Source organism: Phragmites australis, chromosome 1, assembly GCF_958298935.1.
Source record: "Phragmites australis chromosome 1, lpPhrAust1.1, whole genome shotgun sequence".
NCBI lineage: Eukaryota > Viridiplantae > Streptophyta > Magnoliopsida > Poales > Poaceae > Phragmites > Phragmites australis.
In genome coordinates this window covers 6841291-6867035 of record NC_084921.1, presented here as the reverse complement: position 1 = coordinate 6867035, position 25745 = coordinate 6841291, and the positions used below count along the sequence as shown (strand labels likewise).

The 25745-nt window shown below is 49.9% G+C and overlaps 3 protein-coding genes and 1 pseudogene across 4 annotated transcripts in view; all 4 read left to right on the top strand.

Moving 5' to 3' along the window:
• The window catches only part of LOC133897484 (LEAF RUST 10 DISEASE-RESISTANCE LOCUS RECEPTOR-LIKE PROTEIN KINASE-like 2.1), a 92105-nt gene that overhangs the window by 25899 nt on the left and 40461 nt on the right, over positions 1-25745 (top strand). The gene's annotated exons all lie outside the window — the stretch shown is intronic.
• On the top strand, positions 7371-8210 carry LOC133930713 (LEAF RUST 10 DISEASE-RESISTANCE LOCUS RECEPTOR-LIKE PROTEIN KINASE-like 1.2). Its single transcript, XM_062377433.1, has one exon. It carries the CDS (start codon positions 7371-7373, stop codon positions 8208-8210), a length of 840 nt encoding a protein of 279 aa, XP_062233417.1.
• LOC133930704 (LEAF RUST 10 DISEASE-RESISTANCE LOCUS RECEPTOR-LIKE PROTEIN KINASE-like 2.1) lies at positions 11983-15125 on the top strand (annotated as a pseudogene).
• On the top strand, positions 15508-16739 carry LOC133930697 (LEAF RUST 10 DISEASE-RESISTANCE LOCUS RECEPTOR-LIKE PROTEIN KINASE-like 2.1). The gene has a single exon (XM_062377410.1). The coding sequence runs from the start codon at positions 15508-15510 to the stop codon at positions 16240-16242; it is 735 nt and encodes a 244-aa protein (XP_062233394.1). The 3' UTR covers positions 16243-16739.

The window sequence follows — 25745 nt, the reverse complement described above, 5'->3', positions numbered from 1 at the left end:
GATGAATGACTGGTTTTATGTCTCTAACCTCGACCTGGTCACCTCTCCCTTAGTCTATAAGGGCCTTCAACCTCACCCAAATCCATCATGGTCGAAGAAACACCGTGAGCTCGACCACACTGCATACTATGTCAAGAAGTAGACGAGCTTGGACAGAGTGGTTTGACCGGGTGGCATGTGGTGAAAGACTTCATTAGTCGAAGGTCGAGTCCCCTTAAAACACGGGATCACTTTGCGTGGGACTATGCTGGAGACAATGATAGCTCCCGGGTTGCGTCTGGATGTAAGATTTAATTAGTATTTACTGCTTATGTAACTGCAATCGAACTCTTTCAAGTGACTCCTTCTTTCCTTTAGCTATGTCCCTGTAGGACACTACTGCTTGATTGAGCAAATTATTCGCTGAAGAGGCACCACCATGCACTATTCATCCCTACTCCCTCAAGAATCCTCGACCACCGGTGAGAATTTGCTCGGATTGAGGAAACAGTACTAATTGCTTATTTCGATCTGATATGTCTTTGTGACTTTAGGTTCCAGCCTTTCGCCAAGAGGACAGCGTCCCCATTACCGGAGTTCCCGTTCCTGAGGATTCCTCCCGCTCCGGTGCTAAAGATAAAGCCAAGGAAAAAACACCAACCGATCAAGAGGCTGAAGGGTCTCTTCTAACCAAGAGATTGTCTTTACTCTATGATCCGCAGCCTCTCAAGCAAACATGGAGAAAAAAATCTACCAATACTGAAATCGAGTCCTTAGATGATCATTTATTCGACTGTTATCCTAGTTATCGAACATATCCCAACTGACACCGGGTCTGTATGGGGGGTCTTATTATAGGGATCGATTGGTGCATCCCCACAATCACCTCCTCAAGAAACCATCGCTCCTGATGACTCGGTAAGAGAGGTAACTCACACCAAGTTAGCCTCTTTACATTGATCAATTCTCTGAGGATTTACTCAATAAGTCTAGAATAATGATGGGTCATTGTGGGCTAATTTTTTGCAGACAGTGGCTTCCTTAACTCCACTAGAGTCCCATGTCATCCCTTCAACACAACCAGCTCCAGCTGCCGGTATGATGAAGAAGAAAGTCAACATCAAGAGGTAGAAATCGAACATTGTTTTGCGCATTCCAACGACCAAAAGGTTTGACTCGAATACTTATCTTGGCTTGTGGTATGATCAAGAGGTATGATGAAGGCGAAGGATGATCGAAAAGACATGGCTACCGAACATGACACCATGGCTGCCGAAGGAGATGCTATGGCCACTGAACAAAATGATATAGCTGTTGAATGGGACACCATGACCACTACACTTCAAAAGCTGAAGGACCAGACCCTCGACCGCATGAACCAGTCAGCCTTCGTAAGCACCGAGATAATGCTTGGTCTCCTCAAAAGCTATAACCACAACATCTACACATCAGTAGTGATGGAGGGGTTCGACTATTCAGAAGAGGAGGCATCAAATATCATTCACAGCGTCAAGCCTCTGGTCCCTACCTTCGTCGAGTCCTTAGGGCTTAGGCTGCTTGACGATGAAAGCGAAGGCAGTCTTCTAGCTGATTGTCCATGATCCTTGACTTGAAACACTTTAAACTTGATCCTTGGTTTAGAGATGTATGTAAACATTACTATTGTTTTGCTTGCCCATTTTGCTTTTGCCACTGTTCCCTTGTTGATGAAATAGAGTTAGCATAAGTAGATGCAAAAACCGATTAGTACATGCTAAAACCATCCTCAAAACTTATTTATCAAATATCTGTCGATACGTGAAAGCTCAACTAGATATATTATTAGATGCATTAGACTTCGAGCAAGCACTCGAAGTAGCCGAAATGGTAAGGAACAGAAAACTAGTATGAAACTAAGAAAAAGAGACAACATGATGGTTTTTTGCAAACTTTTAGCCGACTTGTGTATTTGATTAGTGTGCGAACATGAAGTCGATAGAGAACACATATGGGACCGACTAGAACATCAGAACCTTGTTGGCCGTTAAGCGTGAGATTCATGACAATCTCTTGTGTTGTTATGCCTTATGAGGTGTAGTTGTCCGTCATCAACCCAACAAATGCATCCGTTGGTTTTATTCAATGCAGTCGATGCATAGTCAGATAAACTTTTGTAAAAAATATGTATTTATAGAATTTGGTATTACTATGTAGCCCCGACTCTCTAGTCGAGGAAAAGATTTCCTAATCGGAGAGTAAGAAATAACATACCTGTACCATCGAAAGTATATGATGTAGCCCCTGACTCTCTGCTCGATGACTGGATCGAGTGGAGAGTAAAGCCGCAGCATCAAAAGTATGCGATGTAACCCCCCGACTCTCTGTTCGATGTGATAATCAAGAAAGAGAGTAGAGCTGTAGCATCGAAAGATACCCGATGTGGCCCCTGACTCTTTGATCAATAATTGAGTTCGAGTAGAAAGTAGAGCATTAGCGCTGATATTAAACAATGTAGCTCCTAGCTCTCTGGTTAGCGTGATAACTAAACAGAGAAGGAAGCATAAGCATCGAAAATATGTGATGTAGCCCCCGACTCTCTACTCGATGACTGGATCGAGTGGAGAGTAGAGCATAAGCATCGACTCATTATGATCGAAGGCGTAAACCTACGAGTGTATGGCTGTGGTTATGTTGTGGTCATCGAGTGAATTCGAACAATTGGGTAGGTGAAAAATTAAAACCCGCTCCTGTTCGTGCTCGTTTTCACTGTAACATCTGATTTAACACATCATAATGACGCGGCATCCCTCTGCACAGAGATTGTATGTGACATAATGCCTTTGTGATGTCTCGACTTCTGCCAGATGTGTCAGCCTTGAATCATCGCGCACCAAAGGCGGCCTAAAAAATTCAACCGTCGTTATCAGATCTTGACGGCTCCAAACCTTTCCGTTTGACCCGTTTTTGCGACTATAAATAAGGGGAACCCGAAGCCATTTGTTTCCCAATCTACTTTCACTCTTCCCTGCACATTGCTCAGTAACATTCATAGAACTTGAAACCATGGCCTCCACTCCACCGTTGTCCCTCGAGCAATATCCAGAAATCGAAGAAGTGGGATCTCTCACCCCAAAGCCTCTCGCCATTGTTCCGCCGGAAGTCATCATCATTTCCTCCGATGAGGAGGAATCAAGTGAGAGGCATGGGAGTAGAGGGAACAAAAAGTCCATCGGAGGTCATCAACCCTTCACCCGGCACCTTTGATGCTTCCTCAACGCTGATGCCAATGCCGCGGAATGAACGGCACAAGAGTCACGCAGGCTGCACAAGGAGGAGATGAAGATGGTGGTGATCTTGATGCGATCATTGACCAGGTCACCGATGAGGTCTTTGGAGATGGAGCCCCTGAGCCTCCGGTGGTGAAGAAAGTGCAGTCGTCCTCTCCGTCGACTACCGCCAAATCATCTCCTCATCCCGCGGAGGGTCACTCAGCTTCACCAGAGCTGGTCAATAGCTCCAGCAGGGTTTTCACCTCAGCTACTCTCCCTGGCCCTTATGCTGGTTAGCAACTGGTTACCGGTGCAATTAGCTGCCACCCTAAGGAGGAGCAAAAGAGGTTCATTGACTCATTCAAGGGCAAGTAAGGGTCCACATGCTTTTGAACTCTTGGAGGTGGTAGATCTTCACTATTTGCAAGAGCTAGGCAGATCCTTTCTGTCAACTTTGTGCTAGCTATGTAGGTCAGAAAGAAAAAATGTGTAATGGGGTAGTCATTCTGATCAAAATGTAATCGACTTACCTTTAACCTGCCTTATCTATGAATGAAATTGTCGGAGTTGATCGATGTTCCATGATTTTTCGAGTTCTTCACCATTTGGAGTAGATAGTCGCACGGATCCATGTCGAGTAACTTCTATTACCATGTAGGGTCCTTTCCACTTAGGTGATAACTTGTGGCGCTTAGGCTGTTTTTGCACCTTTCGTAAAACAAGGTCCCCAACAGTGAGTCTCCTGGGCTGGATTTTTTTTACTGTGATATCTACGTAATGCTTGTTGATATTTAGCTGCTTGAATTGATGCTCAATCATGGTACTCCTCAAGTAGATTGATGTCGTCCCCTCATAATTGTTCTTCCATCTCTTCTGAGTAACTTTCCACTCCGGCGATCTAAACTGTAGTTCAGTCGGAAGCACTGCTTCTGCTCCGTAGACTAAAAAGAAAGGAGTTTCACCAGTGGCCCTGTTAGTCGAAGTACAAACAACCCATAGTACTGAAGGAAGTTCCTCTGCCCAATGTTTCGAGTAAGCTTTCAACCTGTCGAAGGCCCGAGTCTTGATACCCTACAAGACTATACCATTAGCGCGCTCGACCTGACTCTTACTTTGAGGGTGAGCTACTGAAGCAAAACAGGTTTTGATGCTGAATTCTTCACAGAACGCAATAAAGATCCTGTTTTTGAACTGGCTACCGTTATCTGTAATTACCTGATGCGAGATACCATATTGAGTAATTATGCTCCTCATGAACTTCTTAGCCACTTCCGTGGTTATCTTTCCCACGGGTTCAGCCTCGATCCACTTAGTGAACGTGCCGATAGCCACAAATAGGAATTTGAAACCACCTTGGGCCCTTGGGAACGGTTCCAGGATATCCAAGCCCCAGATGAAGAAAGAACAAGAAAGAGGAATTGTTTGCACCGCTTGGGCTGGTCTAGTGGTCCGCCTTCCAAAAAATTGGTAGTTTCACACTTTTTCACCAGCTCGGAAGCATTCTGGAGGGTAGTCGACCAACAGACTCCTTGGCGAAAAACCTTTCCAAACAAGGTGCGGTAAGATGCATGATTACCACACATGCCTCTATGGATATCGAGCAATATCTTATTGCTCCCTTTCTGAGTGATGCACTTCATCAAGATTATGTTACTCCCCTTTCGGAAGAGCTTGTCGTCTACCAAAGCGTATAACTTGGACTTACGAGCAATTTTTTCTGTAGACGCATCGTTTCCAGGGATCTCTCAACCTTTGAGATAGGCTCAGAACGGAGTCATCCAAGTTGGTTTGCGTTCGGGTAGTGCAGCTTCTGTATCTGCGAATTCTGCCTCGTTGACCCGACCAGACTGCTTGCCAAGTTAGGTAGCATCTGCATTCGAGGCTATCGAGACAGATAGTTTGAGTAGTTTCTTGATGAAAACTCCTATAGGCGTGGGCGAATGAGATGAAGCGAGCCTAGCGAGTTCATCAACATTGGAGTTGTCGCCTCTCCGGATGTGCGTAACCTTCAGCCTTTTGAACTTTTGCTTCAGTTATCGTCTAAGCACTGATACTCCTTTTGCACTTGGTTTACGACTAGTTGTGAGTCCCCTTTCACAAGTTGTCGCCTAATTTCGAGTGATATAGCTATGCGGAGCCTGTTTACCAGTCCTTCATATTCTGCAACATTGTTGGAAGCTTTAATTTCTAATTGAACAACGTACCTAAGTTCGTCGTCCATTGGAGATTTGAGCATGATGCCAGACCCCGAGCCTTGAAGCGTGAACGATCTGTAAAAAAAAGTGTCCAGTGATCCTCGACCGTATTTGTCTTTGTTTTCTCAATATTTGTCCATTCGGCGATGAATTCTGCTAGCACTCCCGACTTAAGGCTTGTTCGTGGTGCGTAATCTACGTTAAACTCATTGAGCTCAACCGCCCATTACGTGATTTGTCCAGTAGCCACCCTATTACGTATAACATTATTCAGTGGATACGTCGTGACGACGGTGATCTTGTGCATTTAGAAATAATGTCGTAGCTTCCAGAAAGTCATTAGGACTGCAGACAACAACTTTTGAACTTGCGGGTATCGTAGCTTAGCATCATGTAGGACTTCGCTTACGTAGTAAACCAGTTTCTGGATCTTGGCCTTCTTCTTGGGGCATTCCCACTCGACAACGAGGATCGTGTTCACAACTCGCAGGGTGGCTGCAATGTATAGAAAGAGCTCTTCTTTTTCGTTAGGTGGGGTCAAAATTAACGAAGATAATAAATACCTTTTTAAGTCTTGAAAGGCTATCTCCGTTTTTTCCGTCCACTCGAACCAGTCATGTTTCTTCAACAACTTGAAGAAAGGCATCCCTTGTTCGCCCATCTTGGAGATGAATCTACTAAGGGCTGCTATGCGTCCTGTTGATTTTTGAACTTCCTTCAGTGTTCGAGGTGACCACATTTGGTCGAGAGCTTCTATTTTGCCTGGATTGGCCTCAATGCCTTGACTTGACACCAGGAAACAGAGGAGCTTGCCGGATGGGATGCTGAACATGCACTTCTAGGGGTTAAGCATCATATGATACTTCCTGAGGTTGTCGAATGTCTCCTTGAGATCATCAATCAATGCATCTCCAGTTCTAGACTTGACTAAAACATCATCGACATAAGCTTCTACATTACACCCGATTTGGGGCTGTAGGCAATTTTTAATACACCGTTGATAGGTAGCACCCGCATTCTTTAGACTAAAAGACATTTTTACATAACAAAATACACCAAAAAGGGTAATAGAAGCGGTTTTTCCTCATCCTCGACTCATATCCTAATTTGGTGATACCCTGAGTAGGCATCTAAAAAACATAGCACTGCACAACCCGCAGTAGTCGAAAATTTCATCGATACGAGAGAGAGGAAAAGGATCTTTGGGACAAGCTTTGTTTAGGTCGGTGAAATCAACACATATTCTCCATTTGCCATTGGCTTTCTTCACAAGGACGGGATTAGCAAGCCATGTAGGATGACAAATCTCTCAGATGAAGCCCGCTTTTAGGAGTTTGCCAATCTCCTCCTGGATGGCTTGATTTCTGTTCTCCGCAAATCTTCACTGCTTCTGCAGCACATGTTTGGCGCCAGGTTTCACTGCTAGTCGATGCTCGATCACCTCCCTGGGGACCCCAGGCATGTTGCACTGTTGCCGCGCAAACACATCCTGGTTTGCCCAGAGGAAAGCGATGAACTCGAGTTCCTATTTTGGACAAATGTCGACCCCTATAACGACCATCTTGGCTAGTTCAGACGAATCGAGGGCCACTGCCTTGATGCCACCACCTGCCTTCCTGTCCTTAGCACTATCATTGTTCTCACCTTTGGCAGCATCGTCGGACCTAGAGGCATCAGCGAGGCTTACGAGCTTGGAGTCATTGACCTTGGTGGCAACCTGTTGCTTCTGGCACTTAGACTCCGTGCCTCTTGAGGTAGCCGCCGCTCGACCGAAGTGTTCGACCATATCTAAGCTCTACTTGTCATACTTGACCGTTGTACATTGATCTCACTTGATGGTTATGATCCCATTAGGGCCTGAGATCTTAAGCACCTGGTACACATAGTGCACTATGGCACTATGGCCACGAATCAGTCTAGGTGTTCCCTGCTCCTTTTGCCTCCTTCGATGGCCTTGGGATTGTTATCAGTCATATCAACTTCCTTGCTGCACTTGGCAATAGCCACATCCAACGGGACCAGCAAGACGAGCTGCACGCCGGCGAGGTGCGGGGACCTGACCATCACGTACCCGTTCTCGATCGGCGGAGAGCAGCCACCGTACTGCGGATACCAGGCCTTCGAGCTGACATGCGACGGTGACCGCGCATACCTCACAAGGGCGTTCAAGGAGCATCTGTTCCACGTCGACAATATCTCCTACGAGAACAACTCGCTGATGGTGGCCGTCGAGGCCACCTTGGCCGGCGACGAGACGTGCCACATCCCCGACTTCAACGTGTCCTCCAGCCTGGCCCTCTTCCTGGTCAACATCAGCGGCACAAACAAGAACCTCGTCTTCGTCGACAATTGTGAGGTTCCTCTTCCTCATAGGGTGCAACGGCCACCGCCATGTGCCAACCATACAATAGGAGCTTACATCTCTGAGAGGCCGGACGGGGAGGGCAAGCCGCCACACTGGGTTCCAACGAACTGCAGCTCCGTGAGCATGCCGGTGCGCGGGTTCCACGATGGAATGGAGCCAGCTCGTGCCTACGATCGATTGATCAGCGACGGGATCCTCTTGGAGTGGCCGACGCTGGGAGACTGCGTCGCGCGCAAACGGAACGGAGGGGAGTGCAGGTTCGTGGAACTTTCGTTCAAGTCTTCCTTGGAAAGTTTACCGTTAGTTTTGATAAGATATTTCCTGCCGGGAAGATCACTAGTGACCTTCGTAAGACCAAGTATAGGAATATTCCCATCTTCTGAGCTCTGGAGTTTTCGTGCACAATGTTGTCTTGTTCTTTGAATTTGGGCTCCTTCTTGCATGTATCACATTACAAGTTAATATTACAGATTAATTGTAACACTCCGGTCATGCCTCCTAAAAAACATCTTAGGAAACCCAGTGGTAAAAAAAGTAAGAAAACAGGGTGCATAGATCACGTATCTTGCCATTGCACATGTTGCTTCATTTAAAACCTCACGTTGAGAAAAATAGATGAGACAAAACTCAACCAAGGGAAAAAAGAGTGCAACATTTAATCCTTTCGAATTTGGTTGTGACTCTCACAATCCTTCTATCTTGATTTTGTGGATCACGGCGATCATATGGCCTACTTTTGCATAAATTTTTGTCAAAGTTTTAAAGCGACTTTGTTGCTTCCCTTGAACATAGAAACTATAAGATAGTTCTGAACCTGTGAGATCTCACTTGTGCTAAGATTTGAAGTCTCCTTATGAGAATCCACAGGAGATATTTGCTCACCCTAAAGACAACAACCATGGAAGTCTCCTTTTTTATTTCATTGTGTTATAACTATCCTTTTGAATAGATGCAAGCATGAACGTTGTGACTATCACAAGTGATATTCTGCTTTGACAACTCACCATCTTTATAGAAAACATGAGTACGCAGAATCCATGAGTGGCATTTTTTTTTCATTTTTACCCTATCCTTTTGCCACTTATTGATTTTGTGCAATACAAGTTCATACAATCCTCCACAAGAATTATATAGGATATTGGTTGCAATATCTCATACATTGTTAGATAGTAGGTCTTGCAACCTATCTCTAGATTGTTCTTCCATGGATTCATCCATATAAAAGATGTACCATCATAGAGCATAACCAAACATGATTTGGCATATTGAAGATTATACTATTTTTTGCTAAATTTCTATCTGACCACCGATGTCCAATTCATGCAAAGAATTTTACACTACTGCAAAAGGCATAAGAGTGCCGGTTGAAAAATAGCTTCATTGCCGATTTTTCAACTGTCACTCTTTCATCGGCACTGATACTCGGCTAGTATCAATTCCGATTAACCACCCGACACTGTTACCATTTCCTGTGAATAAAAAAAAGAGAAAATTGGCGGCCGGGGGGGGGGGGCGAGCAGCATCCGAGCCGGCTTGGAATCGAGCTAGCTCGGATCTCCGCTGCCGCCATTGCCGCCGCCACTCCCCTTCTTCCTCACCACCCTCCTGCGTGCCTCCCCGTGCCCCCTTCTTCCATGCCGGCCGATCTCAAACCCACCACACAGAGCTCCACATACATAAGCACGAGACATTGCAGCCCAAAAATCAAAACAAAACCGTCGGATTTGCATCGTCCCAGGGTCTCAACCGCCGGATCTGCACCGTCCCAGGGCCTCAACCGCTGCACCGGACCGCCTCAACTACTGGATCTGCGCCGTCCCAGGGCCTCAACCGCCACACCGGACCGCCTCAACCGCCGGATCTGCGCTGTCCCAGGGCAGATACGGTCGGATCCGAGTCGGAGGGGGCTAGAGGGGAGGCCGGAGGAGGCAGGAGACCAAGAGAGAGGAGACTGCGAGAGGAGAGAGACCAAACGAGAGCGAGGGGAGAGACCGGAGGAGAGGCCAGAGAGAAGGCCGGAGGGGGAGGCCGGTGGAGGACTGGAGGCAAGAGACCGAGAGAGAGAGGAGACTAAGAGAGGAGAGAGATTGGATGAGAGAGAGGAGAGAGACCAGACGAGAGGATACGATCGCCCAGAGTTGAGCTGGTGGAAAAAATCGAGCCGCAGACGTGAGGTTGCGAGACTAAAATCGATTCAATACAAATTTCGGGTCCAATAACTAGTATCAGTGCCGGTTTTTGTCTGAATGAACGGATGGATGTCTGATTTTGCTACCAATCGACAATGATACCCTATCAATACCGGTTTTGACTGAACCGGCACTGATGAGGCGTCACTTATAGCTTGTTATGCGGTAGTGTTATAAGATATAATGACCATCATACTTATTTGTATGTTGATGCACTATATATCACCAAATTTTGTGAACACAAGAATGCATCTTGAATCAAGTCATTAGATATACTAGTGCTATTTGTGCTGCAATGCACAAATGTTCTTTATCCCTTCTTCGAGATCATGCTCAAAACATACTATGATTTTGCATTATATCTTACATTTTGTTATACCAACTTGCAAGACATAAGTATGAGATTTCAGTTCAATACTTCTTAGGTCTGAATGGGTCCTAATCCACTTAAGGTTTGTTTGATCATGGACGCATCATTCACTTGAGGTTAACTTCCGATGAGGATTCAATATTTAATAATTAATGATTTACTAGAAAAAAAGATAGAAACTACATAATTAATCAAGTGTCGCCAAAACAACCGACGAGATTCAAGACACCAAAAAGTCCTTAAGTCTAAAAATTATGACGAAAAAATTGGAATATTCAAAGAATTTTCACTACTACAGAAAATATTATTCATGCCCCTTTTTCACTGCCGGTTCGGAAGTAATCAACAGTGATAGAGTATCACCGCCGGTTCGTACTAAAAACCGACAATAATAGCCCATCTGGCAAAAACCAGCAGTGATAATCAAGTATCATCTCCAGGCAAATAGGAGAAGGTAAATTTTCAACCGAAAACTTCAAAGATCCTGTCGACGGTCTTCTGAGTCTTTTTTGGGTCAAGCAAGGTACTAGTGTAAACACATATATTTTTTCCAGATCAGTCTCCTCACTAGCTTCGAAAGTAGAGGCCAAACATCAAAATTAGATTCCATATGCAAAAGTTATGGTTGTTTTACTGAACAGTGCATGGATTGGAGACAAAAAAAAATTCATATGAAGTCGGATAGAGGCAAACTTTATATAAAAATTATAGCTCTCAATGAGATGTAAAAATTTATAGTTGATAACCTTTTCATTTAAAGCCATTTATATGCCTATATAATTATCCAATTTAAACAAGAAATGTCAATAGAATAAATTACCTCATAGTTATAAAATAAGACTGTGAGGTGAGATGGTAAGTAAGTTTTACGCGAGGGGAGAGGTCACGGGTTAGACTCCCACAAACTGCAAATGGAGTGTAAATTTCTATATTCGTAGGTTCGAGTCTTAGAAGCCACGGGGGTTCTTGACAAGTCACAAAAGCTACAGTGATGCTATTTTTGAACAGATAATAATAATTTTTTCTGTAGTAGTGTTCTTATTAATCGATAGAAATGAAGAAATATCTACACTGATTTTGGTAAGACCATATTATAATAGTATAAATTAACTATAGTTACAATTGCATAGTAAATACATTCGTATTTTATCATAAGTATTAGATTTGCATGGCACATACAACCGTTATTTTAAAAAAATCAAGTTGCAATTTGCACCAGATATTCGGCTACGCTAACAAACAGATGCCCATGAGTTCTCTTATTTTGTTTGATGATCTGAGACCGTGGTTTATTTATGTTTTAGCAGATAGAAGGCAACAGAACATCAAGTTAATTTTAATAGGTATGTTTTTCCCCACAGATTAATTTACTTGAGTTGGTGCAATTCAGCTAGCCGCTACATAATAGTAGGAGTCATGTGTTCCTTCTTACTACAGTATTATTTCATAAGTCTTTTGGTGATTAATTTAATATATCTCCACGAGTTATATAGATAATAAAATAATAACTGTGTATATTGATAGACGAGCATCTTGTGTTCTGCCAATAGAACTTAGCGTGTTTAACTCATTATGTTCTGTTTCAGTTGCGCTGTCTGCTCCAACTAGCTTGATTCTTACATGCCTTGTTTGGATAATGTGCCGCCGGAAGAAAAAGCACATTTTATTCACCCAAAGTACACAGGCAGTAAATCAAATATAGAGGAAATACTAAAAGGATATGATTCTCTCGTCCCAAAAAGGTACAAATACTCAGAGCCAAAGAAAATAACGGGATCCTTCAAGGATAAACTGGGAGAAGGTGGCTATGGCTTGGTATTTAAGGACAATCTAGAAGATGGCCGCAAGGTTGCCGTGAAAATACTGAAAGGATCAAAAGGAAATGTGGAGTTCCTGAACGAGGTGGTGAGTATCCGTAGGACATCTCATGTAAATATTGTCAACTTACTCGGTTTTTGTTGGGCAAATTCCTTATTTGCTATAAAAAAACTTCATCTTCCTTCTATGTCACTCAAATTTTTGAACTTCTTTCATTGCCATCAATTTTATCTTTAGTTCCTTTCTTGCCATTCCATCCATATTTACGTTCAATACTCCGTCAAATTCACTGTTCACCGATTCTATTTCTCTAAAAATTCACTGTTCTGTTTCTTCAAAAATTCTAGAACCTTTTGTACTTGTTCCATAATTCATGTGGAATCCATTTCAATTATATTGACCCAAAAATCCTGTGTAGAATTTAAACTAAAATTCTCAAAAAAAATCTTCTTTTATAACTTATAAAAATTCTTAGGGCCCCAAATAAAATCCAAAAATTTTGGGAAAAATCACCAATATTATTCTTATATTGTGGACTAATTTATAAAATTATTTTTAGCCTTAAGTTATATGGTGAAAAAGTGAGTTCATTTGTAATGCTCTATTTATATGCATCGTGATAGAATAGATCTTAATGGAGAATTACAAAGAAAATCACTTTTTCACCATACAACCTGGGGCTGATATTAGTGAATTTTTCCATATTTTTGGAATTTTATTTGAGGCACTAACAATTGTTAGAAGTTATAAAAGTAGCCCTTTTAGAGAATTTTAGTTTAAATTCTACACATACTTTTTTGATGAATCCAATTAAAATAGGTTGCGCGTGGATTATGGAACACGTACAAAAAGTTCTAGATTTTTTGGGAGAAACAGAAGATCACTAATTTTTAGAGAAATAGAACTGGTAAATAGTAAATCATTGAACAGTGAATTTGATGAAGGATTGAACTGAAATGTGGACGGAATGACAAGAAAGGAATGAAAGATAAAATCATGGCAATGAAGGGAGTTCAAAATTTTGAGTGGCACAGAGGGAAGAGGAAGTTTTTTTATGGTAAATAAGGAATTTGCCCGTTTTTGTTTGCATGGATCTAAGAGAGCACTTATTTACGAGTACATTGCCAATGGTTAGTTGGAGAACTATATTTATTCAGAAGAAACTAAATTGGCCATTGGATGGGAAAAGTTGCGAGAAATTGCAATTGGAATTGCATGAGGGTTGGAATATTTGCATCGTGGTTGTAATACCCGCGTCATCCATTTTGATATCAAGCCACATAACATGCTTCTAGATGAAGACTTTTGTCCTAAGATTGCAGATTTTGGATTGGCAAAACTGTGTAACCTCAAGGATAGTGCCCTCTCAATGGCTGAAGCTAGAGGAACCATCAGTTTCATTGCTCCAGAAGTATTTTCTAGAGGTTTTGGAGTTGTGTCCACGAAGTCAGATGTTTATAGCTATGGAATTATGTTGCTAGAAATGGTAGTGGGGAGGAAGAATGTTAAAGAAAATACTGAGAATTCTAGCGAAGCATATTTTCCCAACTGGAATTATGACCGTTTAGTGAATGATTTGGGAAGTAATGAAGTCACATCCGAGACAGAAGAGATTGCAAGACAGAGGACCCTAGTTGCCTTGTGGTGCATCCAAACCAACCCAGGAAATCATCCTTCCATTAGTAGGGTCATAGAAATGTTGGAGAAGAACATAAATGAATTGGAAATGCGCCCGAAGCCATTGCTTTCATGTCCCTCAGTGACGTCATATTTTTCATCTTCACCCAGACTTTTCTGTCCGGAGACCTCCCTTTTCAGTATGTTCCACAATCCAACTCAAAAGCAAATGAGCGAAAGTGCATTCTTTAGCTCCGAATTTATTCATGATATACCCATGAAGCAATCTTATGGAAAGTTGCAAGTCAATCTCTCTCTCTCTCTCTATATATAAAGCCCTTTCACTGTCAGCCTATAAATAGGTTTAGCCGACAGTGGTCAACGAGCAGTGATGCTCTCCGACTATCACTATCTGTCCGGGGACAGCAGTAAAGGGGTTATCACTGCCGGCTGAATGCCGGTTGAAGATTTCAGTCGGCAGTAATAGTCGGGTACCAAATAGATCTTTTTGGGGTCGAAAAAATTAAAAATATATATATTTTTTGCACCCGAGGAACCCCCACGTCCGCGTTGTCGCAAGCCACAAGTCACAAGTCACACGATTTTTCACGTGAAATACATGCGCGTGCGGTTCATAGCACTCGAACCCGGAACCTCTCAGCTCGCACGATACGTCATTACCATCCCACCACAGAAGTACTAGTGATATCATTAGCATATGCAATCCTTTTGACATCTTCTGTCTAAAACTTCAAATGATTATTTAGATATCTAAATGACATCAAATGAAAAAAAAAATTCAACTATAAAGTTGTAGATCTCGTCGAGGGCTACAGTTTTGATATAAAGTTTGTCCCTATCCAATTTCATATAAAAAAGTTATAATTTTTTTAAAATAAACTGTCATCCACTATCACTGCCGACTCTAGCCACCAACCGGTAATGATGCTAGTAGATTTTCACTGTCGGTTCTTTTCGAATGGTCTTTTAGTGCCAGTCCTTAATATGAACCGATAGTGATATTCCATCAGTGCTGGCTCATAAGAAACCGGCAGTGATGAGTCGGCATATAAGCCTATTTCTATAGTAGTGATAGTATGTACTACACTCCCGATTCGATCCATAGTTGATCCTGTTATAACTGAAATATATACTATTTTTTAAGATATATATAATACTTTCTGATATATATATATATATATATATACTATTTTTTAAGATGTATATTTTTTTTTTCTGAACATCCATTAGAGAGGGAGTATGCACACCCGGGAGTACAGAAAATACTTCATATATATTGCTCATTGCTCATTGCTCATTTCTTCACTGTATGTATCAGATTAGAATCCTTCCAACAGGAGGTGAGATTAACATAGTATATTTTGACAAACTCTCCAAAAGGAGAAGAGGTTAATATAGTACATATCGACAGGCTGTGTTATTCAGATTCTTAGCCGTGCTTTTTGAGTAAGGGGTCTGAAGCCAAGATGAACGTAGAGGCATGTCGAACTAAAGGGTGATTGGGGTTGATCGAGGTCTCAGTAGCATGGACGAAACGAGGCGTACATGATTGCCTTGAGTTTTGTAGGTTATCGGTGCATCCTTCCTCTGAGTCCTGATATATATACAATTAAGGTTGTAGTTTACATGTTGAATCAACAGAATAAATTGCCGCTAGGGAAAACAAAATTCAGATTTCAGAGTATCATTTTTCAGAACATAACGTATGAACCATAACCCAATTGAAACTTGCCAATGCGTCATCATCTACCGAAAATCATGGCACAGCAGTAATACGTACTCATCATCCTGTGGTCACCCGGCCTTCCAGATCTTGTGTAGCGACGACGGCAGCGTGGCTGCCTTGAGGAGCTCCGCCATCCACGTCCTCGGCATCGACTACGCCAACAACTCCTTCATCGTCTCCCACACCAGGGTCTCCGCCGTCAACGGCGTGTGCCGCACCGACTTCAACATGTCGTCCAGCATCGCGCTCAGCCCGTTCACGATTAGCCGCCGGAACCGGGCCCTGTGCTTCCTCTACAACTGCAACGGCACGGAACCGCACGGGCGCGGTTACGTGAACGTCACCTCCAACTGCAGTACTCCCATTTTCGCGTACCTCGGGGGGAGCTACTACTGGGACAGCCCACCGCCGATCGCGACGGGCCGGTGCTCGTACACGTACATGCCTGTGCTCAGGGCGGAGGCGGCGGTCATGACGGCGGCCAGCTACACCCGGCTCCTGAAGGACGGGTTCGTCCTGGAGTGGGAGACGGATACCATCGGCAACTGCGCCGCCTGCATCGCGACCGGCGGGGAGTGCCGGTACGACAACGACGCCGTGGCATTCGCGTGCCTCTGCCCCGACGGTAGGCTGCGAGCGCGAGCGGGGTCGACATGCGCCGGTGAGTCCATTTGCATCATGCGGCGTGGCGTTCATGCCCAATTGAGGCGGTGACATTGACTTAGTTGGCAGCATTGTGGTGCTCCCATTGACCACGTAGTGCCATAATCATTTTCCTTGGGTAAACGCGTTCGGTCCATTTCTTCTTACCTTCCGGTTCCGGGGCCTCAACAGTGTTCTCCGCGGAAACAAGAGGGTGGGCTCACCTTCACCTGCTTCATTATCTAGCTTTCGCGTGTCCCCTTCATAGGTCCCATGCGACTTAAAAGACTTGGACCTAGCCAACTCTGGCGAACCTCCAGGCTCCCGCACAGCCACGACAGTTGCTTCTAAAATGAAAATCTAGAACAATCAACCAAAATTTGTACTTCTGTTTTTTTATTAAAAAAAGAGAAAGACGAATTCTGATGGTCTTGGAAATCTAAATGGTCAAAATATAACATCTCACTATTTTAAGACAAAATTAACATATACTTTAATTTCAGTAGGAACTAGGCCCCGAGTTCATTTGGAAAAAAAGAATCAAATTAGATGGACCACTGGGGGGGGGGGGGAGACTGAACACTTGACCTGGCCACTGTGGTGCACCCTCCCTCACGGCCACGGCAGTTGCTAGCTCGAATCTCCTAGTCTCCTACACCGAGCTGCTCTTCCTCGCGAACTGTACGGACCAGCTACCGGTGTCTATGATGCAAACCAACGCGCATGATGTTGGCATCCTCTTCGAATTCCGATGGGATTCCTTCTTCCATGCTATGCAAACCGGCGGGCCTATCACGGTCAGCTCCAATGACTCCGCATTAAGCAGAGTATAGGAGACTTTGACCAGGCTGCCAGTACTGGCTAGAAAAATGCCGTCAGCCAATCGTGCATCCGGCCGGTAGGCAGACATATCTAAATTGATCGGGATAAAATCAGCACTAATAGAGTTCCGTAAAAATCATTGGATCGTCATATACTTTCATAGCTGTTCCCAACACATTCATGCTGAAATTATAAAGTCAAAAGTCTATCTATTATAATTTTACAAACAGAAGACATACAATTGATACCTATATTACGTTGACTACGTCAAAAAAGTTTCCTAGTCTCCGTTTAGCATTTAGCTGTTTCCTAGTCTACGGCGTCCGTTGCCAGGGCGTTTATGGTGATTGGTGACCGGGCGTGCGCTGCGTTTTCCACCCCCGGTCACTTCACCCAGAAGAAATGATGACACCTTTCCCAGTCATAGCGTCTTGGAACTTGTGCCCCCTCCTTCCCGTTCGGGGCATGTCGCAGTCGGCGAGTGCATAAAAGAGTCGGCACACAGAAGAGAGCAGGCGATGAACGAAAGGCAGACAAAGAAAGAATCAACGAAGAAGAGACCGTAAGCATCGAGCACAGAAGCACGAAGAGCCGAATCATAGTCCCGGCCCAAGAACAAGGAGCCTCAAGCTCTTAGTTAGACACAATATTCTTGTAACCAGCTACATCCTTGAGGGATCTCCCTCAGGACAGTTATTGCATCCATACAGGAGTAGGGTATTACGCCCCCGTGCGGCCCGAACCTGTCTAAACTCCGGTGCATTTACTTCCCTTTGTACTAGGTCGATCATCCCCCACCACCGGCTGTTGCATTTACTTCCACTTCCATTTATTTCTCCGACGAACTTATTCAGAATCATCCCCCCGGCCGAATCTCTAAAAAGGGGTCTCTCAGGATCCCTACGACAGGAGTTAATCCTCCGACAGCTGGCACGCCAGGTAGGGGGGAACATCCCTGAATCTGTTTGTTTGTTTTCTTCCACAGGAAAAAATGGCCGGTGGACACCGCCTCCAGCGTTCCGGCTCCACTCCCAGTGAGAAAATGCAGCCCATGGCAGAGGAGGTCCTAGTCGCTGCTGCGTCCTAGCAGCAGCCATCTGCATGTGCGGCTTTCCCCTCCCAAGGGGACCAAGGCGCTGGGTCCAGCAGGGCCGCCGTCGCCGCCGTCGGTGCACCTTTCGACCCCCATCAGGTGGTCAAAATTCTGGCCGCCAGGTCCACCTCTGGACAGCGTCGGGTGCCACTCCGGCGTAGACTCGCTTTCAGCGAGGCCGGCCCGGAAAGCGCGCTGCTCGCGGCGCACGCTCTCCTCAGGCATCCGCCTGTCCAGGTGACTCCGAAAACTTCGGAGGGTCGCTGGATCCAAGAAGTCGCCGCCCTGGTCGGCACTGCTAGCCGCCAGGTACTGGCCAAGGAATGCCACCCGCGCCACGGGGTACGGCACCGGTTGCCGTGCCTTTACCAGTGAGCTCCTTCGGGTCAAATGGTCCTCCAAGTTCCGCCCTGAGCTGCCAGAGAAGTACGACGGGTCCATCGACCTCGTCGAGTTCCTCCAGATCTACACTACGGCCGTCCAAGCGGCAGGGGGCAGTGAAAAGGTGATGGCAGATTATTTCCATGTTGCCTTGAGGGGCTCTGCCCGTTCTTGGCTCATGAACTTACCCCCAGGATCTATTAGCTCCTGGGATGACCTCTGCCACCAGTTTGTGGCTAATTTTCAGGGCACATTCACACGCCCCGGTTTGGAGTGCGACCTCCACGCCGTCAAGCAACAGGAGGGGGAGACGCTGCGGCGCTTTATTCAGCGCTTCAGCCAGGTCCGCAACACCATCCCGCGGATAGCCCCTCACGCTGTCATCGTCGCCTTCCGGCAGGGCGTCCGCGACGAGCGGATGCTCGAAAAGCTAGGTACGCACAAAATCTAAATCACTGCGGAGCTCTTCACACTGGCCGATAAGTACGCCAAGGCGGCGGAGGCCCGGGCATGGCATGCTCCGCGCCCCACCACCGACCAGCCAAGTTCTTCCCGTTTCGACAGGCGGAAAAAGAAGAAGAGAAGAAAGCGTGAAGTCGCTCCTATCGAACCGGCCCAGGGCCCCGCCCGTAGGCCGGCCCAAGAGCCCGACCGCCGGCAAGAACGCCGGGCGGCCGCCGATAGACGGCCCACGCCGGCAAGGGCCCCGGCCAGGGCCCCTCCTCGGGCCCCGGCTCCCGCGAGAGCCCCGGCACCTGCAAGGGCCCCAGCTCCCGCAAGAGCCCCGGCTCCCGCCCGGGCTTCTGCTCCCGCGGGGCCCGAGCCAGGCAAATGGTGCCCCATCCACCAGACCAGATGGCACGATCTCACGGAGTGTCGTACGGTCAAAGGTCTCGTCGAGCAGCGTCAACGGGAGCGCGACGAGTCCCGCGGGGGAGGCGACGCAGAGGCCACCCCCGGCAACGCCGAGCTCGGCTTCCAGGAACCCGAGCATACCGTCGCCTTCATCGGCTGAAGGGCCTCAAAACCCGGACCTATGACGTGCTCGCAAAGCACGGAAAGGGATGGGTGAACGAGCTGCCCGCCGTGCTATGGGCTAATCGGACCACGCCAAGCCGCGCCACCGGGGAGACTCCATTCTTCCTAGTGTACGGCGCTAATGCGGTCCTCCCCTCCGAGCTCACTCTAGGCTCCCCTTGGGTGCATGCATATTCTAAGGGTGAGCAAGAGCAGCAGAGGTGCGACGACGTCGACTACTTGGAAGAGCGCCGGCGGTGTGCCGCCGTCCGGGCGGCTCGGTACCAGCAAAGTTTGCGGCGCTATCACCAATGCCACGTCCGGGCACGGTCCTTTGAGGTGGGGGATCTAGTTCTCCGACGCGTCCAGTCGCGCGAAGGAAAGAATAAGCTACCCCCTATGTGGGAGGGTCCCTTCACCGTGATCGGGGTCCCGCGAGAAGGTTCTTTCAGGTTGGCGGCAGAGGATGGACAACCGCTTCCCAACCCGTGGAACATCGAGCACCTGCGCAGGTTCTACCCGTAGATGGCTATGTTCGCGGCTCAGGTCAACCAGGCCGGGGGCTTCACCCTCGCCCCAGGTTGACTGGGGGCTACCACTAGCTGGGTAAGTCGCCCAACCTTGTAAAACTTGTCAATTCAGTGTAAATGTTAATATGCAATCGTATGTCAATTTCGCTTTTCTGGATTTCATATGTTTAATCTGTCTGGTGAGATGCTCGATTGTGCAAGAAAAGTTCGCTCTCTCTTTTTCCCCACTGATAAAAGAATCCCGATCGGTATGCGCGCGGGCAGCTGCCGCTAACTTACATCCGATGTGGTAGGCTGTGGTGTTCGGTGTCATGGCTGATCTCTGGGTACTACCGAGTCCCTGAGTGTGCTGGGTAATCCTATCGCTCGAGCCGCTCGAGTAGTCCGGAGTTCAGGCCCCAGGGACGGGCTGTCGGTGCTCGGTCTGGTCTGTCATACCCGGGCGCCACCGAACCATAGGACATCTGGGTTATGCCTCTGCCTGCTCTTGTCCGCCAGTCTGGGTATTCGAGGGGTCTCAGGTCGAAAACGAGAGCAGTCTATAACAAGTACCGCACTAACAGAGCGCACCAAGCAAAGAAATTCCCTATTTTCTCTTAAGTCACAGGTCGACAACAAAAGCAAAAGCAGCTTGACCGCGAGGGCTTCAAAGCCTAGGTCGCTGCTCAGCCCCAAGGGTCCGCGGGTGGTCCTACCGCTTAAGCATGAGTGGTCGAGATCACCCGACTCCTAGGCTCCTCGAGTGCCCTTGATGCTCGGGCGCCTCGGCTGCGGGAACCAAGTCCCCGGCCACCCCGAGCTCGGAGCGCATGCCCCTCCTGGATCGGTTGGCCGAAAGGCCGACAGCTGTCCGGTGAGTAGTTAAATTCAGACGAATTTACATTCAAAAGTATTTTGTTCCCGAGGTCGTCCTCGGGGGCCCTCGCATTCTAATCTGCCCGGTGAGATGGTCTCCTCGCGCACAAAACCCTACCGTGTGTCCGCTTTTTCCTAGAACGACAGAACGGTCCGTAGAAAGGTGTACCATACGTACGGTAATGTCCGATTGAAGTCTTTCATGGTGGTCGTGGTGTTCGGTCCGCTTATAAGGGCCCCGAGCACTACCGAGCCCCTGGACACCCTGGGTAATCCTATCGCTCGAGCCGCTCGAGTAGTCCGGAGCCTAGGCCTCAGGGGCTGGCTGTCGGTGCTCGGTTCGGTCCGTCTTAAGCCTGGGCACCACCGAACCATGGGGACTCTTGGTCGCATTTCCGCCCGCACGTGTCTCCGGTCTGCTGACTGAGTGGTCGCAAGGTGAAAAAGTGTTCACTGGTCATGGCGTGCTCCATACTGGATCAATCCATCTCCCGAGCAAGAAAGTTCGTGTCTTTGTCTTTTTACTTAGCCAAGGCGGACTCGCGAGGGCTCGGGGGCTGAACACGCCAAGAAAGATGATTGGGACGACTTCGTTCTCGGGGACGGAAAGGTCGGGGTCGGTCCGACTGAGTACTCCCTGGGGCTTTAAGGCAAAACATCAGAAGAAACGCCAAGTACTCAAGAACACCGGAGTTGCGAGCCCAAAGAAAAGCTTCCATTATATTCACAAGGGGAATACAAGCATTTCTAAGGGATCACTCCCGTATTTACATCCAGCCAAAACAAAAATAAAAGAAGAGGAAACTACTACAAAAGCCTAATCGGAGGCAGAGTCGGCGTCGGAGTCGTCTTGGCCATCCCCGGGGGCTGGCGGCGGCGGCACTTCCCGCCTGAAGCCAGCCGCCACCTCGGCAGCGGTGCTCCGAACCGCTTCCCGGGCGGCCTCTCCCTCGGCTTCGACCACTCCTTCCCGCGCTGGCTCCAGCGGGAAGTTCGAGTCTCTGCTCCGGTAGCAGGCCAGGATGTGCTTGGCCACCGCTTGGGCCAAGCCGCGTCCTTCCCGGGCGGCAAGTTCCTGGACGGCCCAGGGCAGCGCCTCGAGGCGCTCGCAGATTTGCTGAAGTCCCAGGACGTGGCGTCCGGGGGCATCACTCTTCTCGTCCGCGACGAGTCGGCCATGGCCGGTCCTCTCCACGGCCCGCCGCATCCGCCGGAGTACGTCCTCCAACATCTGCTGCAGGTTGACCCACGAGACAAAGGCAACCTCAAGCTTCTCCTTCGCGACCCGAAGCTGCTCCTCGAGACCCTGGCCCCCGGCCGCACCTGAAGCGCCGGCGCCGGGTGCGAGGCCGGCGGCTTGCTTCGCCTGCGCCACCAGTTCGGACAAAGCCCGCTCGCGGGTGGTCAGCTCTGCCTCGTGTTTGGCATTCTCCTCCTCCCTGGTGGCAACAATCGCCGCCGCCGCGGCAGCCTCCCCCTCCTGGCGGGTCAGCGAGTCTTCCCGGGCGCCCAGCTCCGCCGCCGTGATCTCGTTGTCGACCTCCCGGATGGAGATGTCCTCCTCCCGCCGTCGGATATCTCCTTCAATTTTCTGGATCTCATCTTTCCAATGTTGGAGGCTGGCGCGCGTCTGGTCGGCCTCGCCCTCTCGACGGGTCAGCTCAGCCCGGAGGTCCTCCGCCGCCTTCTCGCGGCCCGCGACCGCCACCTCCCGTTCTTGCGGCTGCCCCTCCCTGGCAAGGGCCTCGGCAGCCTGCTGCCGCGACGCCTTAACCAGGTGGGCGGCGTCTTCTTGCTCCCGCGCGGCTTCGGCGCGGGCGGTCTTCAAAATCTCCCGCTCCCGCACGACCTCCGCGCGGGTATCCTCCAAAAGCTTTCGCTCTCGCGCAGCCGCCGCGCGGGCCTCTTCCCTGGCGCTCGCAAGCTGCGCCCTCTCCGAGTCCAGCCTGGCGCGCTCCGCTTCAAGCTGCCCCTCCTTAGCGTCCACCGCCGCGCCCAGCCACCCGACCGCCACCTGGACGCCCTCGATCGCGGCCAGGAAGGGGTCGGCAGGCCGGTCGAGCGCCGGTGGAGCACTGGCTTCCCCGCGATCCGCCTCCGGGGGGTTCGGGGTTCCCGAGGGTTGCATCACCATCATCCGCCCCGGGCTCGGCACGCCCGGGGTAGGCTCGGCCGGCACCGGGCACTCGGTCGACGGCTGCGTCCCCGCCTCGGCCGCCGTGTCCGCTGGCCCCGTCAAGGCCACTGCTTCCGCCATCATCTGCCCCGGGCTCTGCACGCCCGGGGTAGGTTCCACCGGCGCCGAAGGTTCGGGCGACGGTTGTGTCCCCGCCTCGGCCGCCGCTTCCACCGTCCTCGCCCCGGCCGCCGCGTCCGCTGGCCCCACCGCCATCGCCGCGTCTGCCTGCCTCAACTCCGCCGGCCGTCTTGGCTCGGGTGCTGGAGCTGGCGCCGGCGCCGGCGCTCCTTCAGCCTCGGCGCCGCCCGTGGATGGCCTGCAGGAGACAGACGAGGATCAAAACCGAAGCTTAGTTCGGGCGGAGAGCGCCCAAGAAAGAGCGAAGAATGAAACTTACGCGGTCGTAGTCCCTCGGTACTGCCATTTGGCCGCTGGGAGCCTGAACTCTGGGCCCGGCAGTGCCGGCCCGGAATCCTCCCGTCTCCTCTTCCGCCGGGGGCTCGGCGGGACCGTCGCGCGGTCTCCGGGCGCCGGGTCAGGCCCCATCCTCACGAGGCGCGGCTCCAAGACCGGGAACGCCACCGTTGTCGATGGCGACGGCAGGGACTCCGGTGCGGGAATGTATACTCGGGGGCGCTTCCCCCGGTCTCCCGGCGCCGCCACCACTGCGCTGTCGGCGGTGCCCTCTTCTCCGGTGTGGCGGCTGCTGCCCGCTGCGGCTCCACCAGTGGCCCGCACCGGGCTGCTCGCGGCCTCCTCGCTGGCCACCTCATCCAACCCAGGGAGCTCGGGGGCCTCGGGGCTCCGGCTCCTCGGCCGGTCGACGAGCCCCTGGGCGTCGAACTCCGGCAGCTTCGCCAAGATCCTCGCGCACTCGGGGTTAGTGCAGAGCGCCATTTCCGGCCACGGGAGCTCCGCCCGGCTTGTGTCCTCCACACCGGTCACCACTCGGGTCATGCCCCTTAGCTCCGCTGGGCCCAGGTCCCAGCTTGCGCCGATTTGGGTCCGGGTGATGTCTTCGGGCCCGGTGTAGAGCCAGCATGGCCGGGCCCGCTCCCGCAGGGGCGCTAGGCGGCGGCGCAAGAAGTCCGCCACCACCATTACCGAGGTCAGCCCGGAGACACGCAGGAGTCTGATGTGCTCGAACACTGGCTTCAACCTCGCGTCCTCCGGCGGTGGCACCTTCCACGTCGACTTCTGGGGCTCCGCCGCCACTTCCGGTAGGGCGAGACGATCATGGGGGTCGACGTCGACGAAGAACCAGCCCCGCCGCCACTCCTCCCATTTGCTGCGCAGCACCTGGGGGATGTACTGCTCCCCCAGGCCGTCTTGCAGTCGAAGATTGCAACACCACGCGACGTCCGCCGTGGAGTACCTCCTCTTCTTCCCGGCCGATCGCAGGACGAAGAAATGTCGGAGAAGCGTCACCGAAGGCGCCACTCCCACGAACATCTCGCACAGATGCGCGAACACCGCCAGCACTACGACGGAGTTGGGGCTCAGGTGCACCAACTGGATGCCGTAGGTGTCAAGGACTTGGAGGAAGAACATTGAGAACGGCGGCACCAGTCCCGCCGCCACGAAAGACGTGAACAAGACGATGCGCCCGGGAATGGTCGTCGCCGGCGGAAAGTTCGCCGGCGTCACCGCCGAGGCTCCCTGCTGGCCCTCGGGGACCAGCAGCTTCCTGACTTTATCCGCCACCTCTTCATTCTTCAAGCGAGACTCCGGCAGCACGCTGTCCGGAGTCCTGTCACGGCGGCTTCCTCCGGCTCTCGGCATCTCGACGAGAGGAGAGGTTGTCTGGTGGTGGAGAGGAAGGAGGAGAAGCGCTCTGGTCGCCTAAAGGAGTTCTAAGGGCTCCGGAGCACGAAGGAAATGAGAGCAAGATCGCAAGATAGCGTAAAGAGGGGGGCGAATCGATCCCCTACCCCTTTTATATCTCGGAGAATTCAAACGTCTCCTGCCAACGGTGCGCTCGGTGGGACGGTTTCCTCGGTCGACGCAACTGCCAGGCGAATCTCCCGCTGGTCGTGCGGTGTCAGCGGCTGCCAGGCGTATTTTCCTCGATATGCGCGGTAGCCGCGCATGCCGCCCGTACCGTTGTCATGCCATTCGGGAGTTGTGTGGACACGCGTCCACTTGTCTCCCCGTTGGGCCGTACCAGAGGCCTGGGTCTAAAGGGCCACCTCTTGAAAGCTTGCCATGTGGCATCCACGCCAGCCTCGGCCTCGATCACGACGAAGGGCCCATCCGCACTCTCCATGCCATCGCCTACCAATGGGCCCGAGGGCTACTGTCGGTGTATCAGGAACCGGGGGTCCCTGAGTCCTGAGGCCAGGCCAGCCGTCCACCACGTGTCACCACCCCGCGAGGTCCCTCCTGCGAGGTGAGGAAAGTCTAAGTTCCAGGAGAAGGTGCTCGGGGCCACAGTCCCTGGTCCCCGAGCACCCCAGTTCCCCGATGACCCGCATAGTCTAAGTATCGGGAAGAAAGTGCTCGGGGAGGTGCCCGGTCACCCCCGAGCACCCTAGTCCCCCGACGATCAGAAGGGCTAAGTTCCGGGAGAGAGTGCTCGGGGACTGCGAGCAGCAGTCCCCGAGCGCACAGTTCCCCGAGAGCCAGTGTGAGAATGCTCGGGAGAGAGTGCTCGGGGCTGTGCGTGGCAACCCCCGGGCTCTTGGTTCCCCGAAAGGTC